This window comes from Arachis ipaensis, chromosome B1 (assembly GCF_059453495.1).
Source record: "Arachis ipaensis isolate K30076 ecotype BB chromosome B1, ASM5945349v1, whole genome shotgun sequence".
Lineage (NCBI taxonomy): Eukaryota > Viridiplantae > Streptophyta > Magnoliopsida > Fabales > Fabaceae > Arachis > Arachis ipaensis.
Window position 1 is genome coordinate 120,549,577 of NC_142436.1, and position 19,475 is coordinate 120,569,051.

At 39.7% G+C, this 19,475-nt stretch overlaps 2 protein-coding genes across 2 annotated transcripts; one reads left to right on the forward strand and one right to left on the reverse strand.

Annotated features, from left to right (window-relative positions):
• Positions 1–793: 793 nt before the first annotated feature.
• LOC148578146 (uncharacterized) lies at positions 794–1,408 on the forward strand. Its single transcript, XM_088501645.1, has 2 exons — positions 794–1,030; positions 1,109–1,408. Exons 1-2 carry the CDS (start codon positions 794–796, stop codon positions 1,406–1,408), a joined length of 537 nt encoding a protein of 178 aa, XP_088357771.1.
• Positions 1,409–1,781: 373 nt separating this feature from the next.
• LOC148578147 (uncharacterized) lies at positions 1,782–3,498 on the reverse strand. The gene is made up of 5 exons (XM_088502975.1): positions 3,075–3,498; positions 2,567–2,994; positions 2,400–2,450; positions 2,211–2,330; positions 1,782–2,132 (listed from the first exon to the last, which is right to left on the reverse strand). The coding sequence occupies exons 1-5, from the start codon at positions 3,496–3,498 to the stop codon at positions 1,782–1,784; spliced, it is 1,374 nt and encodes a 457-aa protein (XP_088359101.1).
• Between the last annotated feature and the right edge of the window lie 15,977 nt (positions 3,499–19,475).

A 19,475-nucleotide genomic window follows, 5' to 3' on the forward strand; every position in this document is an offset into this window, starting at 1 on the left:
TTTTTGGTACACAACAAATTCATCCATCATAACAGAAAAACTTATAGAATATGATAAAATACAGACAAGCTCAATTCTCCCGTCTGGATCAACCAACTTAGCAAAAAATTGAAAATTTAATCAACTTTATGATGGTAAGATTTATACATAATAAAAATTATAAATTTAATGATAATTAATTTTTATTTTATTACTTTTCAAAATTTTTCTTTAGAGATGTTTTTCTCCTCTCATATACATGCCAAAAAAAAGGTCAACGTATTTTTAAAAGTATAAAAACAAACTACATTAAGTTAAATACATTGAAATTTTTTGTTTACATTTGTTGACATTCTTATAATAAAATGTAAAGTATTATTTTGATGATCAATATTTGAGTCAAATTTTAATTTGATCTTTAATATTTTAAGTATTTTATTTTAATTTTTTTCCTTTCTTTTGTAGAGTGAACTACCAACCCGGTCCCTGACCATTTCGCAGAATGACAAAGCAACCCCTGATAAATATTGTAATCCAGTTCGGTCCCTGTCCCATGCCTCCGTCACACAAGCCGGTCCTTGAGGGTGAATCTCCGGCTAGAATGAACGGAAAACGCTGAGCTGGCACGGTGAGCGTGTGTGAGCTGGCTGACGTGGACGATCCCTGCATACGTGGAGTACTAAAATGGTTAGGGGGTTAGTTGTCTGAGTCCACGTCAACATAAAACGTGGTCGTTTTGATGGGAGGAGCCTTCTTATTCGTTGTGGGTATTCGTCCCCCTCTTTGTGACTAATTTGTGGAACCCTAATTCGCCATGAGCATCATGAGAGATCTCACTTCAATGTCCGTTCACGAAATTGGAAGAGACGTAGTCAACGACGAAAGCAGAAGTGCAACCACCGGTTCTTCTGGTAGTGTTGGACCGCGGAAGACGATGAAGAAGAAGAAGTTCAATGCTCCGCGGTGCTATTGTGGAACTCATGCAATTCTGTTCCTATCTTCGACGGAGCTTAACCCTAATCGGTTGTTTTATGGATGTCCCAATTTTAAGGTGATTTGAATTTTTAATTAAGTTCGTTTGATGTGGCCTCTGGTAACATGTTCTTACCATTATTTATCAATATTGCAGAGTTCAGGGTCACACTGCAAATACTTTGCATGGCTCGATGATTTCGTGGCGTTGTTGGATTTTGAAGGCTCGAAATCGCTTGGTTTTGATAGTGGCAAGCAACTCGAAGATCAGCACGTGGCTGCAGCTGAGATGCTTGGTGGAAAAGTGAGGGAGTTGGAGCATACAATACATGCTTTAGAATTGCAAGTTAAGAGATGCAAACATGTGCATAGTGAGCATAGGTGTTTTAGGGGTGCAACAGTTGTTGCATTTTTCTGTGGAGTTATAGTTGCAAACTTTGTTAGGACATTAAGTTAGAGGATGTCAATGACCATTGATGTTAAGACTGTTATGAAGTTATGATATTTGATTTGGAGATAATCAAACACAGATATTGTTTAATGTTATTATTGTTATTGTGGACATATGAAGCTGAGAATAGACTTACGAAAAGCAAACATAATTCATATATTATAATAGATTCATTCACTAAAGAAGCAACACAAAAAAAAAAGGTTCTGAAAATGTAGCAACTAGTATTCAGGGGCAGCATATAACCCCTTACAAAATAAGGATAAGACATAAGATTTCAGTTTTCCACCTAGGGTCTAAACTGGCCAAAACAAATCCAAATTAACACAAAAATAACACACAAAACATATGAAATGAGCTTCTCATATCCCTGCATCGATTATTTCTTTCTTGGTGGAATGAACCCAGGAGTTGGAATAAACTTGAAAAGCCTTGAAGCAGTCACAGAACTTGCTGCTTGCATTGTCTCCGTGGATATGCTGTTTGGTGTTGGTGGAAAAGAAGGCCTGATCCCCATTGGTGATTGAGCAAATTGGTTTTCCATTGGTGGAGCAGAAGGCCTGACCCCCATTTCTGGTTGGGCAGATTGGTTAATCATTGGTGGAGCTGATGTGGGAGGCACTGGGGGCCTTACAATAGGGTGCTTCCTCCTTTGCAATTGGTTCACCTGTTCAGTAAAGATGGGCTGGTGTGGTGGCATGTGATTCAAGTTGATTGTATCTGATGCATACTGAAACAGTAAAAGAAGGCAGTTATGCACTGAGAAAATATTGAATAAAGATAAGTTATATTTTTCAGAGAATAGTACCTCTTCTGCTTGTGGTGCAGTTTGTGAGAGGGGTATCTCATCCATATGTTCTTGAGTAAGTGAAGGATTAGACCTTCCAATCGCTTTAGGTTGTTTTTTCTTATTTTTCTTTGCTTTTGCCTAGACCAAGAACTTACCAATCAGTTAACAAAAATTAGCAATAGGAATGTGTTTGAAAAGAATATTTACCAATGGATCAGTTTGAGGTGCATCTGCACTAGTGCCCTGTTGTGCCTGATCCTAATGAAATGGAGATGCAATAGTTAAATAAGACAAATCGAACCCTGACCAATAGAAAATCAGACACTTAAGACCCTGACCATGTCTATCATATGACATATCGAACCCCAAGTTACCTGAGGTGTGTTCTGGCTGGGGACATTGGTGACTACAATCTGCAACTTAGCAGACCTTCTCTCTTTCTTGGTCATTGGTGTCCAGTTTGGGTCCTTAGCTTGATTTTTGCAGGTCTTGTAGTAATGCCCAGTTTTGCCACACTTACTGCATGTGACTTCAAAAGTCTTCTTTGTCTTGTTTGGGTGCATTTCTTTCTCAACTGGATCCACTTTTCTTTTCATTTTTGGGCAGTGTGCAGGTCTCTTTATTGGTGGAGGATCACATGGTACTGCAGTAGATGAAATCCAGTACTCCTCACTGTTCACAGGGTTGATGCAATGTTTGTACGTGGCCCTAATGGACTCCATTGTCAGCCATTTATGTACAAAATCCTCTGGCTTCAAGCCAATCTTGTACATGGCTGCTACCGCATGCCTGCAAGGCATTCATGAAGCAAAGTACAAGGTTTACTATGACAATAATCAGGTGTACAAGACGAAAAGGTAATGAGCTTGGACATAGAGTTACCTGTGAGTTGCCATACGTTGTAGGTACATGTTCTCTGCTGCAGATTTACCCCCACCTTATGGTTTCCCCTATGCACCTCAAACAGAACTCTGTCGCTATTTCCGGCCCAAATTGCTCTCCACTTATTGGCACTAGGCTTAATAATTTCATCCAATTTTTTCTGTTGCACAGGGGCCAATACACCAGAACAAGCCTCCAACTTTCTTTTATGTGTGGCCATTTTTCTCATCAGGTAGCAACGTAAGTCCTCACACATCGTAAGAATTGGTTTCCCACGGTATTCGACAATTTTCGCATTCCATACCTCGCACATGTTGTTTGTGATGTTGTCAACTTTAGGACCATGGCTGAAGTAAGCCTTAGTCCACACTGCAGGCTTAAACCTTTGAAGATACTCCCAAGCTCCAGTGTTAACTTTCTTCATTTTTCCATTGCAGTGTTGAACTCCTAGAAAGTGGTGCATCGTGCACATTCCCATACCAGATTCTTTGTTTGCTGATCCTTGAAATGCTTTATAAAATTCTTCCAGATATGAAGCACACAGTTCCTGTGGTGTGCATTAGGCATAACTTCTTTTATAGCCAGCTCCAAACCCTTCAAGCATCATACACATAAATTAATAAACAAATGAGAACCAACCATCAACATAGTTCAACACTAAAATTAACATACTTAATATACACATGTTACCTTTTGCTGGTCCGAAATGAAATTCCAGCCAAACTGTGTCACTTCTCCCAAGTCCTCCTGTAAGAGTGTCAAGAACCATTTCCATGTGTCTCTGCATTCGTTAGGGACAACTGCAAATGCAATGACGAAGAAGTGGTTATTGGCATCTTGCCCAACCGCACTTAAGAGCTGGCCGCCATAGTACCCTTTCAGAAAGCATCCGTCTAAGCCGATTAGAGGTCTGCAACCCTCTTTAAACCCCTTCTTAGATGCATTCAGACTTACATACAACCTATCAAAAAGTGGAAAAGAAACTGGCTGGGGAATTGTCTCCACTAATGCTGTTGTGCCCGGATTACTCCTATGCAGTTCATTCAGATAATCATGCACTTTTTCATATTGGTCCCTTGCATTACCAATAACAACTTCCCTAGCAACTTTAAGGGCCATAACAATCATTCTTGGGTTCAGCTGGATGTTGTATTCTTCTATCATATGCTCCGTTGCATGTCTTGGCTTCATGTCGGGTTGAATGAGAAGTTTTTTAATAAGCTTAGACGCCACCCATTGACGGTCAGCCATGTTACTACCATAGTCCCGAGCACAAGAATGCTCATCAATTAAGGTCTTCACCTGGAAGCATCTACTGGCAGAATTCCAAGAAATATAAATCAACCAAGGACATTTATCAGCTGCACATGCTGCCCTCACTCTATGCTTCTCATTCTTAATGTATAACACGTCCTTCCCCTCATGCACAAAGTAGTCTTTTAGTGCCTTTTTGAAAATCTCAAGCGTTGGAAACAACTGTCCAACCTTGAATTCAACCTCACCATATTCAGAATCTTCATCAAATGGATCATACGCTGTCTTATCCTCGTCCTCTGAAGAGATTGGACTGTTGAAGGCCTCACTCTCATACTCATATGGCTTTTCATAATCACTATCCATCTCCACATTAGTAGGAACCGAGCCAGACTGATGAACCCCTTCCCCCAGGTTATTTTTGCCAGTACCCTTTGTCCCTCCTACAGGGGTTGGTTTCTGACCTCTTCTTGGGCCCCCAACATTGGGCCCAGGCCCAGAATTATGGCCTTTCATTGATCCATCATGCAGCCCATCCCTAAGTATATGTCTTCTTCTCACACCTGAATACTTTTTAGATGTCTTCTTCTTAGCAGATGAAGAAGCCTTATTACCCCCAACCTTCTTCTTAGCTGAGCCTCCTTTTCTCCCTTCACCATCTGTGGTCCTAAGTTCTTCATCACTACCCTTGTCATCTGTCTCATAACCACCAGCCTCTTCATCCACTTTTCTTTTACCTGACAATGATTTCTTTGGCACCCTCTTTTTTTTATTTGCTCTTACCCCTTCTTCACTGCTGCTGTCATCTGTCTCATACCCAGGAGGAGGAGGCTTATAAGGCTCATCCTCTGTTGTCTCATATCCATCATCGGAGGATGACGATGATGAACTCACCACAATAGTACCAAGGTCCACACCATCCTCCATTACTTCAGCCACATCTACTTCGTGTTCAAAATAAATATGTAATTCATCAGTGTCCCTGTTCATAAGCTTATTTTCCCTCATCTGGTTAATCTCCATATCCCCCTTCATAGCATGAAGACCAACCTCCATGTTGGGTGCTCTCATGTCTAGCCAAAACATCTCTTTATACCCTGTATATCCCAACTCCTTAAACAATGTCACCAGGTCAAAAAAGTTGACATAATCCAGGTCCAGCGGGGGAAACCTCTTCACTTTCCCATGCCTGTAGCACAGACCTCCCTCAGAATCATTCTGAAATCTCCCCCCATGGTGAAACACCGGAGTAATTAAATATTCAGACATCTACAAAAAAAATAAACATGCATAACAATCTCAGAATCATTTTTTCCTAAATTCACAACAGTCAAAACTAGTGGAATCTATTTCTAACTTTCTCTAATGTGTGCTTAAAATAATACATAATCAACCCTGATTAATCACGTTGGACATTTCTTAATCAAGTTTCATGTTTTCTTTATTCAGGGCAACTGAGTTGTAAAGCTCAATGGTGGTGTGTCAAAGTGAGTTAATCGGACCACATAAAGCAGAAGAAACAAGGAGGTCCACGGAGAAAGGGGCTTACCTAGACTGTCACAAGCACCGTCAGTCAACTCCTCCAATCGCCGTCAGTGCACCGTCAACCTCCGTTAACGACAACGATGTCAACTTCGTCAATGCCCACCCCAGTAACAACGTCAACACGACTTTCTAACTCCCCAAGGTTAACAATGGTCACGAAGGTGAAAAACGTTCTCTCCTAGGGTTTACTGGTGATTCTGAAGCATAAATGAAGGGTTTTTATGGAATGGCACACTATGAATTAAACATTTTTGGCACCTCCCATCAAAACGACCACGTTTTATGTTGACGTGGACTCAGACAACTAACCCCCTAACCATTTTAGTACTCCACGTATGCAGCGATCGTCCACGTCAGCCAGCTCACACACGCTCACCGTGCCAGCTCAGCGTTTTCCGTTCATTCTAGCCGGAGATTCACCCTCAAGGACCGGCTTGTGTGACGGAGGCATGGGACAGGGACCGAACTGGATTACAATATTTATCAGGGGTTGCTTTGTCATTCTGCAAAATGGTTAGGGGCTGGGTTGGTAGTTCACTCTTCTTTTGTATAATGACATACTCATTAATTCTTGTTTATGAGAAAATGAGAGAATGAGAGAATGAGAGAGAGAGAGAGGGGGTGGGAAACACTGGGAGGGGTAGGCATAGGGAACATGACAAGGATCCAAGGGTTTGGATTCGAGAAGAGTATTGGCGGCTAGAGAATGAATCCTTCTTTGTTTTTGTGAGTAATCTTCCGCATGACATATCAAAGAGAGAGTTATTTCATTTATTCAGCTGGACGGGACGAATCAATGATATATATATATATATATATATATATCTATCACGGAAACAGAAAAGTGGAAATATATACATGATCGCATTCGTGCGGTACACAACGAAAGGAGGGGCATTGAAAGCTATCGCAGAAATGAATCGCCAAAGACTGAGAGGGAAGATAGTGTTCGTGGAAGAGGCTAAATACAGAAGATTGTCGGGAGCAGCAACAAGAAGCAATAGAAGTGCAGAGGGGGACAAGCGACAAATCGCTACCTGGAAGCCACATAGGAAAGTTGATCAGAATGATACTGAGTCACCTGGAAATGAGATACGGAAGAAGAAAATCGACAAAGACTCGCATGGAAATGGATGGACAAAGAAAGTGAAAGTAGCAGTGGCAACAGAGAATTTGGAATGGCTGCAGAGGAGCCTCGTCGGGGTCACGACAAAAGCAATCAACTTTGCTTCTTTAAAGGAAATGATCAAGAAGAATATGCCTAATGTTGGGCGCATACAAAGCACTTCTGACTTTTGATAGTGTTCGGCATGCTGACAACGCTTACACCTTTAACATGAATAGTCTCTTACAGTTGTTCCATAGAGTGTGGCGATGGGAAGAGTCAGAACATAGTGAAACTCGAAGGGTGTGGCTGGAGTGCTTTGGGGTCCCGCTGCATGCTTGGTCAGTTAACACTTTTAGAACGATAGGAGGCCAATGGGGTGAAGTCGTTGGATGTGCCAGAGACACGGAAGAATGTAGTTCTTTCACTATAGGTCGTGTACAGATTGACATCTGTGTAATGGATGTGATTCAAGAATGGGTTCACGTCACAGTTGGTACGGGAGGCTTTGATATTCTGGTGAAGGAGGTTGGACATGAGGCGTGTAATTTGATTTGCACCCGGAAAATTTGAGGATGAAAGGGCAAGTGTACAAAGAAACTCTGATAGCAAAAGTAATAGTGCCGGTAGGGATATAATGCAGAAGTTTGAAGCAGGGTCATTGCATGAAGGAATCCAGGATGAAGAGCAGCTGTTGATGATTCCACGGAGTAAGGAAGAAGACAAGGGCAGAATTGTAATTACAAACACAATTTTAAATGAATGGAGTAATGGCTGTGCGTATCGTAATCGCGGGGAAATCGAAACGGATCAAGCATTAACTGATGATAATCATGGTTTGCATGATTTGGGAAAAAATACTGTTATGCTTTATGAGGAAGATTCAGAGAGAACAGTAACATGTAACCTAATTGGGCTGAGGAAGGGGTCCACAAAAGCAAAACAAAAACACACTTGCTTAGAAAATAATTGGGCCATCTGCAACATTAGAAACCATGGGGACAGACCAGAAAATTTGGGCCCAGCACTCAAGGAGCAAGAGGATGCGGTTCGCAGGCCCTTGGGGGATTGTTCGGGCCGGTTCCCATTGAAGGAAACGGGTCGTGATACTCCAGACCTAGTGTGCACGAGAGATGGACGCAGCGCTCATGGAGGATGCCTCTTTGTTGGAAGGAAGAGCGCCATTGACGGAGAAGGTAGCTGATGAGCGGATATTTTATACGCTTTTTGGGGGTATTTTCATATAGTTTTTAGTAGGATCTAGCTACTTTTTAGTATATTTTTATTAGTTTTTATGCAAAAATTATATTTCTGGACTTTACTATGAGTTTGTGTATTTTTCTGTGATTTCAGGTATTTTCTTGCTGAAATTGAGGGACCTGAGCAAAAATCTGATTCAGAGGCTGAAAAAGGACTGCATATGCTGTTAGATTCTGATCTCCCTGCACTCGAAATGAATTTTCTGGAGCTACAGAAGCCCAATTGGCGCGCTCTCAATTGCGTTGGAAAGTAGACATCATGGACTTTCCAGTTATATATAATAGTTCATACTTTTCTCGAGTTGAGATCACGCAAACTGGCGTTTAACGCCAAGTCTCTACCCTATTCTGGCGTTAAACACCAGAACTGGCATAAAAGTTGGAGTTAAACGCCCAAACTGGCACAAAAGCTGGAGTTAAACACCAGGAGCAGCCTATGCACGTGAAAGCTTCAATGCTCAGCCCAAACACACACCAAGTGGTCCCCGGAAGTGGATTTCTGCACTATCTATCTTAGTTTACTCATTTTCTGTAAACCTAGGTCACTAGTTTAGTATAAAAACTAATTTTAGAGACTTACTATGGATGGCATGACATTTTACATTAGAACTTGTATTTTCTATGGCATGAGTCTCTAAACCCCATGGTTGGGGTGAGGAGCTCTGCTGTGTTTCGATGAATTAATGCAATTACTACTGTTTTTCATTCTATCACGCTTGTTTCTATTCTAAGATATTCACTCGCACTTCAACCTGATGAATGTGATGATCCATGACACTCATCATCATTCTCACCTATGAACGCGTGCCTAACAACCACCTCCGTTCTATCTGCAATAGCTTGAGTGCGTATCTCTTGGGTTTCTAATCTAAGATTAGAACCTTCGTGGTATAGGCTAGAATTATTGGCGGCTATTCTTGAGATCCAAAAAATCTAAACCTTGTCTGTGGTATTCCGAGTAGGATCTGGAATGGGATGACTGTGACGAGCTTCAAACTCGCGAGTGCTGGGCGTAGTGACAGACGTAAAAGGATCAATGGATCCTATTTCAACATGAGTGAGAACCGACAGATGATTAGCCGTGCAGTGACAGCGCATTTGGACCATTTTCACTGAGAGGATGGATGGTAGCCATTGACAATGGTGATCCACCAACATACAGCTTGCCATGGAAGGAGCCTTGCGTGCGTGAAGAAGAAGACAGTAGGAAAGCAGAAATTCAGAAGACAGAGCATCTCCAAAACCTCAACCTGTTTTCCATTACTGTATAACAAGTATTTATTTCATGTTCTTTTACTTTTTTCAATTAAAACTAAGAATCATTACTGATATCCTGACTAAGAATTACAAGATAACCATAGCTTGCTTCAAGCCGACAGTCTCCGTGGGATCGACCCTTACTCACGTAAGGTATTACTTAGACGACCCAGTGCACTTGCTGGTTAGTTGTGCGGATTTGCAAAAGTGTGATTGCGATTTTGTGCACCAAGTTTTTGGCGCCGTTGCCGGGGATTGTTCGAGTTTGGACAACTGACGGTTTATTTTGTTGCTTAGATTAGGAAAATTTTTCTTTTTGGTTTAGAGTCTTCCGTTTGAGTTTAGTCTTATATTTTAAGTTTGGTGTCAATTGCATAAGTTTATTTTTCTTTCATTTTTTACGAATTATTAGTGTTCAAAGTATAAAATTTTTTTTTAGTTTGGTGTTCTTGGTGTTCATCTTGATATTCAAAGCTTCCTTGTTTGTTTTCTTTGTTTTGATCTAAAAATTTTAAGTTTGGTGTCGTTTTTAGTGTTTTTCTCTTTCTTCATTAAATTCAAAAATATCTTATCTCTTTATTTTAATTGATTTTCGAATTCTGCCTTTAAAAACTCAAATTTTCCTTTTAAAACTTCTTATTTTATCTTATCTTAGTTTTGGAATTTTGATGAGCGGATAATTTATACGCTTTTTGGCATTGTTTTTAGTATGTTTTTAGTATATTTTAGTTAGTTTTTATTATGTTTTTATTAGTTTTTAAATAAAAATAATATTTTTGGACTTTAATATGAGTTTGTGTATTTTTCTGTGATTTCAGCTATTTTCTGGCTGAAATTGAGGGACCTGAGCAAAAATCTGATTCAGAGGCTGAAAAAGAACTGCAGATGCTGTTGGATTCTGACCTCCCTGCACTCGAAGTGGATTTTCTAGAGCTACAGAAGCCCAATTGATGCGCTCTCAATTGCGTTGAAAAGTAAACATCCTGGGCTTTTCAGCAATATATAATAGTTCATACTTTGCCCGAGATTTGATGGCCCAAACAGGCGTTCCAAGTCAGCTCAAGAATTCTGGCGTTTAACGCCAGAACTGGCACAAAAGCTGGAGTTAAACACCTAAACTGGCACAAAAGCTGGCGTTTAACTCCAAGAAAAGTCTCTACATGTGAAAGCTTCAATGCTCAGCCCAAGCACACACCAAGTGGGCCCGGAAGAAGATTTCTGCATTAATTACTTATTTCTGTAAACCCTAGGCTACTAGTTCTCTATAAATAGGACCTTTTGCTATTGTATTTTCATCTTTGGACGTTTAGTCCCTAGACCTTGGAGGCTGGCCATTCGGCCATGCTTACACCATTATCACTTTTGTATTTTCAACGGTGGAGTTTCTACACACCATAGATTAAGGTATGGAGCTCTGCTGTTCTTCATGAATTAATACAATTACTATTGTTCTTCTATTCAATTCAAGTCTATTTCTTCTCCAAGATATTCATTCGCACCCAAGAACATGATGAATGTGATGATTATGTGACACTCATCACTATTCTCACCTATGAATGTGTGACTGAAAACCACTTCCGTTCTACATGCAAACAAGCTTGAATGTGTATCTCTTGGGTTTCTAATCTAAGATTGGAACCTTCGTGGTATAGGCTAGAATTATTGGCGGCCATTCCTGAGATCCGAAACATCTAAACCTTGTCTGTGGTATTCTGAGTAGGATTTGGAAAGGGATGATTGTGACAAACTTCAAACTCGCGATTGTTGGGCGTGTGACAGACGCAAAAGGATCAATGGATCCTATTCCAACATGATCGAGAACGGACAGATGATTAGCTGTGTGGTGACAGCGTGCGTAGAACATTTTCACTGAGAAGACGGAAAGTAGCCATTGACAACGGTGATGCCCAACATAAAGCTTGCCATGGAAAGGAGTATGAATGATTGGAAGAAGGCAATAGGAAAGCAGAGGTTCAGGAGGAACAAAGCATCTTCATACACTTATCTGAAATTCCCACCAATGAATTACATAAGTATCTCTATCTTTATCTTATTTTATGTTTTATTCATCTTTTAATTATCAATCCTCCATAACCATTTGAATCCGCCTGACTGAGATTTACAAGATGACCATAGCTTGCTTCAAGCCGACAATCTCCGTGGGATCGACCCTTACTCACGTAAGGTTTATTACTTGGACGACCCAGTGCACTTGCTGGTTAGTTGTACGGAATTGTGACAAAGTGTGATTCACGTTTGAGAGCTCCAAGTCCTTTGGCGCCATTGTTGATGATCACAATTTCGTGCACCAAGTTTTTGGCGCCGTTGCCGGGGATTGTTCGAGTTTGGACAACTGACGGTTCATCTTGTTGCTTAGATTAGGTACTTTTCTTTTTATTTTTTAGAATTTTTAAGAATGAATTTTAGAGTTTCAAGGTGATGTTCTTATCATCACAAAAGCTGATTGATTCTCATCAATTTAGCTGCTGAATGTAATGTCCTGCTGAAGCTTGGCTAACCATGTCTAATCTTTTTAGACTGAAGCTTTAGACTAACATTGCATGATTCCTGAAATTCTTATTAAAAGTTTTGATTCTCTTTATTTTCTTCTCTATATAAGTTTCGAAAATCACAAAAATTTTTTATAAAATCATAAAAATAAAAAATGTTTTATGTTTCTTGTTTGAGTCTAGTGTCTAATTTTAAGTTTGGTGTCAATCGCATGTCTTTATTCTTCATATTTTCGAAAATTTCATGCATTATGTTCTTCATTGATCTTCGAGTTGTTCTTGATGATTTCAGTGCTCTGATCTTTAATTTCTCTTATTTTGTGTCTTTTGTTGTTTCTTATATGCATTTTCAAATTGCTATAGTCCTTAGTATACAAACTTCTAAGTTTGGTGTCTTGCATGCATTGTTTATTTGATCTTAGTTGCATTATTTTTATTATTGTTTCTCATCATTTAAAAAAAAATTCAAAATTTTTTTTAAATTGTGTCTTTTCAAGTCAATAACACAGAGAATTGAAGATTCAGAACATTCAGCAGAGGAATTAAACAGAAAAAGCTGAGCGTTCAAAACGCCCAGTGAAGAAGGAAAACTGGCATTTAAACGCCAGCCAGGGTACCTGGCTGGGCGTTTAACGCCCAAAAAGGTAGCATTTTGGGCGTTAAACGCCAGAATGGATGCCATTCTGGGCGTTTAACGCCAGGATGACACTAGAGGGAAGATTTTGTTTTTAATCCAAATTTTTTTCAAATCTTCATAATTTTTCAAAATCAAATCTTTTTCAAATCATATCTTCTCAATCATATCTCTTCAAAATCAATTTCTTTCCATTTTTTATTTTTTCTATTTTTGAAAATTCTTGCTACAATTAGTAATTTAATTCAAAATTTTCTAGTTGTTACTTGCCTATTAAGAAAGAATCAAAAGTTTTAATTCTAAAATCATATCTTCTAATTTCTTGTAAGTCAAGTAATCAACTTTAATTTTAAAACTTTCTCTTTTTAATTTGATCTTCAATCATATCTTCTCAATTATATCTTTTTAATCACATCTCTTTCAAAATTAATTTTCAATCATATCCTTTTAATTTCTAATTTCAAAATCTTTTTCAAAATCACTTAATTTCTTTCCCAATTTTAGTTTTCGAAAATCATCAATCAAATTTTCAAAATTTCTTTTAATTATTTCAAAATCTTTTACTTTAATTTCGAAAATTCTTCCCCTCTTCTCACATCCTTCTATTTAAGGACTAACACTCCTCCACTATCAACAATTCAAACTCTATCCCTCTTGATAAGTTCGAATTCTTCTCTTTCTACCTTCTCCTTCTATTCTTCTTTTCCTGTGACACCTCAAGGAATCTCTATACTGTAACATAGAGGATTCCATACTTTCTTGTTCTCTTCTCTTTCATATGAGCAATAGCAAAGACAAAGGCATCCTTGTTAAAACTGATCCAGAACCTGAAAGGACCTTGAAGAGAAAGCTAAGAGAAGCTAAGGCACAACTCTCTCTAGAGGGCCTAACAGAGCTCTTCAAGGAGGAAGAAGCCATGGTAGCCGAAAACAACAATGCCAACAATGCAAGGAAGGTGCTTGGTGACTTTACTGCACCTACTCCTGACTTCTATGGGAGAAGCATCTTAATCCCTGCCATTGGAGCAAACAATTTTGAGCTTAAGCCTCAATTAGTTTCTCTAATGCAACAGAATTGCAAGTTTCATGGACTTCCATTGGAAGATCCTCATCAGTTCTTAGTTGAATTCTTGCAAATCTGTGACACTGTGAAGACTAATGGGGTTGATCCCGAGGTCTACAAGCTTATGCTTTTTTCTTTTGTTGTAAGAGACAAAGCTAGAACATGGTTGGATTCACAACCCAAAGAAAGCCTGAACTCTTGAAAAAAGCTAGTCAATGCCTTCTTGGCAAAGTTCTTTCCACCTCAAAAATTGAGCAAGCTTAGAGTGGAAGTCCAAACCTTCAGACAGAAGGAAGGAGAATCCCTCTATGAAGCTTGGGAAAGATACAATCAATTGATCAGAAGGTGTCCTTCTGACTTGCTTTCTGAATGGAGCATCATAGGTATCTTCTATGATGGTCTGTTTGAACTGTCCAAGATGTCATTGGACAGCTCTGCTGGAGGATCTCTTCATCTGAAGAAGATGCCTGCAGAAGCTCAGGAACTCATTGAGATGGTTGCAAATAACCAATTCATGTACACTTCTGAAAGGAACCATGTGAATAATGGGACAAATCAGAAGAAAGGAGTTCTTGAGATTGATACTCTGAATGCCATACTGGCTCAGAATAAAATATTGACTCAACAAGTCAATATGATTTCTCAGAGTCTGTCTGGAATGCAAGCAGCAACAGGCAGTACCAAAGAAGCTTCATCTGAAGAAGAAGCTTATGATCCTGAGAACCTAGCAATGGAAGAGGTGAATTACATGGGAGAACCCTATGGAAACACCTATAATCCTTCATGGAGAAATCATCCAAATCTCTCATGGAAGGATCAAAAGAGACCTCAACAAGGTTTCAACAACAGTAATGGTGGAAGAAACAGGTTTAGCAATAGCAAGCCTTTTCCATTATCTTCTCAGCAACAGACAGAGGATTCTAAGTAGAGCCACTCTGACTTAGCAACTATAGTCTCTGATCTAATTAAAACCACTCAAAGTTTCATGACTGAAATAAGGTCCTCCATTAAAAATTTGGAGGCACAAGTAGGTCAGTTGAGCAAGAAAGTTACTGAACTCCCTCCAAGTGCTCTTCCAAGCAATACATAAGAGAATCCAAAAGGAGAGTGCAAGGCCATCACCATAGCCCACATGGCCGAACCTGGAGAGGAGGAAGAGGCAGTGATCTCCACTGAGGAAGACCTCAATGGATGTCCACTAGCCTCCATGGAATTCCCTGATGAGAAACCATGAGAATCTGAGGCTCACACAGAGACCATAGAGATTCCATTAAATTTACTCCTGCCATTCATGAGCTCTGATGAGTATTCTTCCTCTGAAGAGGATGAAGATGTTACTGAAGAGCAAGTTGCTAAGTACCTTGGAGCAATCATGAAGCTAAACGCCAAGTTATTTGGTAATGAGACTTGGGAGAATGAACCTCCATTGCTCACTAAAGAACTGGATGACTTGACTAGGCAGAAATTACCTCTGAAGAGACAAGATCCTGAAAAGTTCTCAATACCTTGTACCATAGGTACGATGACCTTTGAGAAGGATCTGTGTGACCTAGGGTCAAGTATAAACCTCATGCCTCTCTCTGTAATGGAGAAGCTAGGGATCATTGAGGTACAAGCTGCAAGAATCTCACTGGAGATGGCAGACAATTCAAAGAAACAGGCTTATGGACTTGTAGAGGATGTCTTGGTAAAGGTTCAAGGCCACTACATCCCTGCTGATTTCATAATCCTAGAGACTGAGAAGTGTATGGATGAATCCATCATCCTTGGCAGACCCTTCCTTGCTACAGCAAAAGCTGTAATTGATGTTGACAGAGGAGAATTGATCATTCAAGTGAATGAAGACTTCCTTGTGTTTAAAGCTCAAGGATATCCCTCTGTAACCATGGAGAGGAAGCATGAAGAGCTTCTCTCAATACAGAGACAAACAGAGCCCCCACAGTCAAACTCTAAGCTTGGTGTTGGGAGGCCACAACCAAACTTTAAGTTTGGTGTTGAACCCCCATATTCAAACTCTAAAGTTTGGTGTTGGGAGGTTCCAACATTGCTCTGAACATCTGTGAGGCTCCATGAGAGCCCACTGTCAAGCTATTGACATTAAAGAAGCGCTTGTTGGGAGGCAACCCAATTTTTACTTATCTATGTTAAATTTCTATTTTCTTTTGTTAATTTATGTTTTCTGTAGGTTGATGATCATGTGAAGTCACAAAAATAATTGAAAAAGCAAAAACAGAATAAAAAACAGAATTAAAAATAGAACACCCTGGAGGAGAAACTTACTGGCGTTTAAACGCCAGTAAGGGTAGTAGAATGGGCGTTAAACGCCCAGTCTGGCACCATTATGGGCATTTAATGCCAGAAATGGGCACCAGACTGGCGTTTAACGCTAGAAAAGGGCAAGAAGCTGGCGTTAAACGCCAGAAATGGGCAGCAGCCTGGCGTTTAACGCCAGGATTGGCAGAAAGGGGCATTTTTGCACGCCACTTGGTGCAGGGATGAGATATCCTTGACACCTCAGGATCTGTGGACCCCACAGGATCCCCACCCACCCCACCTCTCTCTCTCTTCTTCACCCATTCGCCAATCACCTCAATACCTCTTCCCCAAAAACCCCTCACCTATCAAATTCCACCATTCTCTTCACCGCTCACATCCATCCTTCATAAAACCCCACCTACCTCACCATTCAAATTCAAACCACTTTACCTCCCAAACCCACCCATAATGACCGAACCATACAACCCCTCTCCACTCCTATATAAACTCATCTTCACTCCTTCATTTTCACACAACATACACACTACGTCTCCCCCTTGGCCGAAATACTAAGCCCCCTCCATCTCCTCTATTTCTTTTCTTCTCCGTCCTTCTTTCTTCTTTTGCTCGAGAACGAGCAAACCTTCTAAGTTTGGTGTGGTAAAAGCGTTGCTTTTTGTTTTTCCATAACCATTTATGGCACCTAAGGCCGGAGAAACCTCTAGAAAGAGGAAAGGGAAGGCAAAAGCCTCCACCTCTGAGTCATGGGAGATGGAGAGATTCATCTCAAGGGTGCACCAAGACCACTTCTATGAAGTTGTGGCCAAGAAGAAGGTGATCCCCGAGGTCCCTTTCAAACTCAAAAAGGGTGAATATCCAGAGATTCGACATGAGATTCGAAGAAGAGGTTGGGAAGTTCTCACCAACCCCATTCAACAAGTCAGAATCTTAATGGTTCACGAGTTCTATGCCAATGCATGGATCACCAAGAACCATGATCAAAGTGTGAACCCGGAACCAAAGAATTGGCTTACAATGGTTTGGGGGAAATGCTTAGATTTTAGTCCGGAGAATGTAAGGTTGGCATTCAACTTGCCCATGATGCAAGGAGATGTACACCCCTACACTAGAAGGGTCAACTTTGATCAAAGGTTGGACCAAGTCCTCATGGACATCTGTGAAGAGCGCACCCAATGGAAAAGAGATGCAAGAGGGAAGCCAGTTCAACTAAGAAGGTATGACCTCAAGCCCGTGGCTAGGGGATGGTTGGAGTTCATCCAACGCTCAATCATTCCCACTAGCAACCGGTCTGAAGTTACTATAGACCGAGCCATCATGATCCATAGTATCATGATTGGAGAGGAAGTAGAAGTTCATGAGGTTATATCCCAAGAACTCTACAAGGTGGCGGATAAGTCTTCTACTTTGGTAAGGTTAGCCTTCCCTCACCTCATTTGTCACATCTGCAATTCAGTTGGAATTGACATAGAGGGAGACATTCTCATTGATGAGGACAAGCCCATCACTAAGAAAAGGATGGAGCAAACAAGAGATCCCACTCATGGACAAGAGCATGAGGAAACTCCTCATCATGAAATCCCTGAGATGCCTCAAGGGATGCATTTTCCTCCACAAAACTATTGGGAGCAAATCAACACCTCCTTAGGAGAATTAAGTTCCAACATGGGACAACTAAGGGTGGAGCACCAAGAGCATTCCATCCTCCTCCATGAAATTAGAGAAGACCAAAGAACCATGAGAGAGGAGCAACAAAGGCAAGGAAGAGACATTGAGGAGCTCAAGCACTCCATAAGATCTTCAAGAGGAAGAACAAGCCGCCATCACTAAGGTGGACCCGTTCTTTAATTTCCTTGTTCTTTATTTTCTATTTTTCGAAAAGTATGCTTTATGTTTATTTATATTTGTGTCTTTATTACATGATCATTAGTGTCTAAGTGTCTATGCCTTAAAGCTATGAAAATGAATCGATCACCTTTCTTAAATGAAAAATGTTTTTAATTGAAAAAGAAAAAGAAGTGCATGAATTTCGAATTTTAAAACAGTTTAATTATTTTGATGTGGTGGCAATACTTTTGTCTTTCTGAATGAATGCTTGAACAGTGCATATTTTTGATATTGTTGATTCATGAATGTTAAAATTGTTGGCTCTTGAAAGAATTATGGAAAAGGAGAAATGTTATTTGATAATCTGAAAAATCATAAAATTGATTCTTGAAGCAAGAAAAAGCAGTGAAAAGCTTGCAGAAAAAATATATATCTTCAAAAAAAAAAAGAGAAAGAAAGAAAAAAAAGCAAGAAGAAAAAGCCAATATCCCTTTAAACCAAAAGGCAAGGGTAAAATAAAAAGGATCCAAGGCTTTGAGCATCAGTGGATAGGAGGGCCCACAGGAATAAATTCCTGGCCTAAGCGGCTAAACCAAGCTGTCCCTAACCATGTGCTTGTGGGTGTCAAGTAAAAACTTGAGACTGAGCGGTTAAAGTCGTGGTCCAAAAGCAAAAAGAGTGTGCTTAAGAGCTCTGGACACCTCTAATTGGGGACTCTAGCAAAGCTGAGTCACAATTTGAAAAGGTTCACCCAGTTATGTGTCTGTGGCATTTATGTATCCGGTGGTAATACTGGAAAACAAAATGCTTTGGGTCACGGCCAAGAATCATAAAGTAGCTGTGTTCAAGAATCAACACACTTAACTAGGAGAATCAATAACACTATCTGGATTCTGAGTTCCTATAGAAGCCAATTATTCTGAACTTCAAAGGATAAAGTGAGATGCCAAAACTGTTCAGAAGCAAAAAGCTAAAAGCCCCACTCATCTAATTAATACTGATCTTCATAGATGTTTTTGGAATTCATTGTATATTCTCTTCTTTTTATCCTATTTGATTTTTAGTTGCTTGGGGACAAGCAACAATTTAAGTTTGGTGTTGTGATGAGCGGATAATTTATACGCTTTTTGGCATTGTTTTTAGTATATTTTTAGTATATTTTAGTTAGTTTTTATTATGTTTTTATTAGTTTTTAAATAAAAATCACATTTCTGGACGTTACTATGAGTTTGTGTGTTTTTCTGTGATTTCAGGTATTTTCTGGCTGAAATTGAGGGACTTGAGCAAAAATCTGATTCAGAGGCTGAAAAAGGACTGCATATGCTGTTGGATTTTGACCTCCTTGCACTCGAAGTGGATTTTCTGGAGCTACAAAAGCTCAATTGGTGCGCTCTCAATTGCGTTGGAAAGTAGACATCTTGAGCTTTCCAGCAATATATAATAGTTCATACTTTACATCCAAAATTTCTTGCATAAACATGTTACAAATTATCATCTTTCAATTTCAATTTCAAAAAAACAAAACAAATAAAAAAATTAAATTCTTCTTTAATCCTAAAAATCTTTCTCAAATCTTCTTCAATTTCTTTTCAAATCTTTTTCAAAACTCATCTATCTTTTTAATTTCTTCTCAAATCTTTTTCAACTCATTATACTATCTTTTCAAATTCAGAT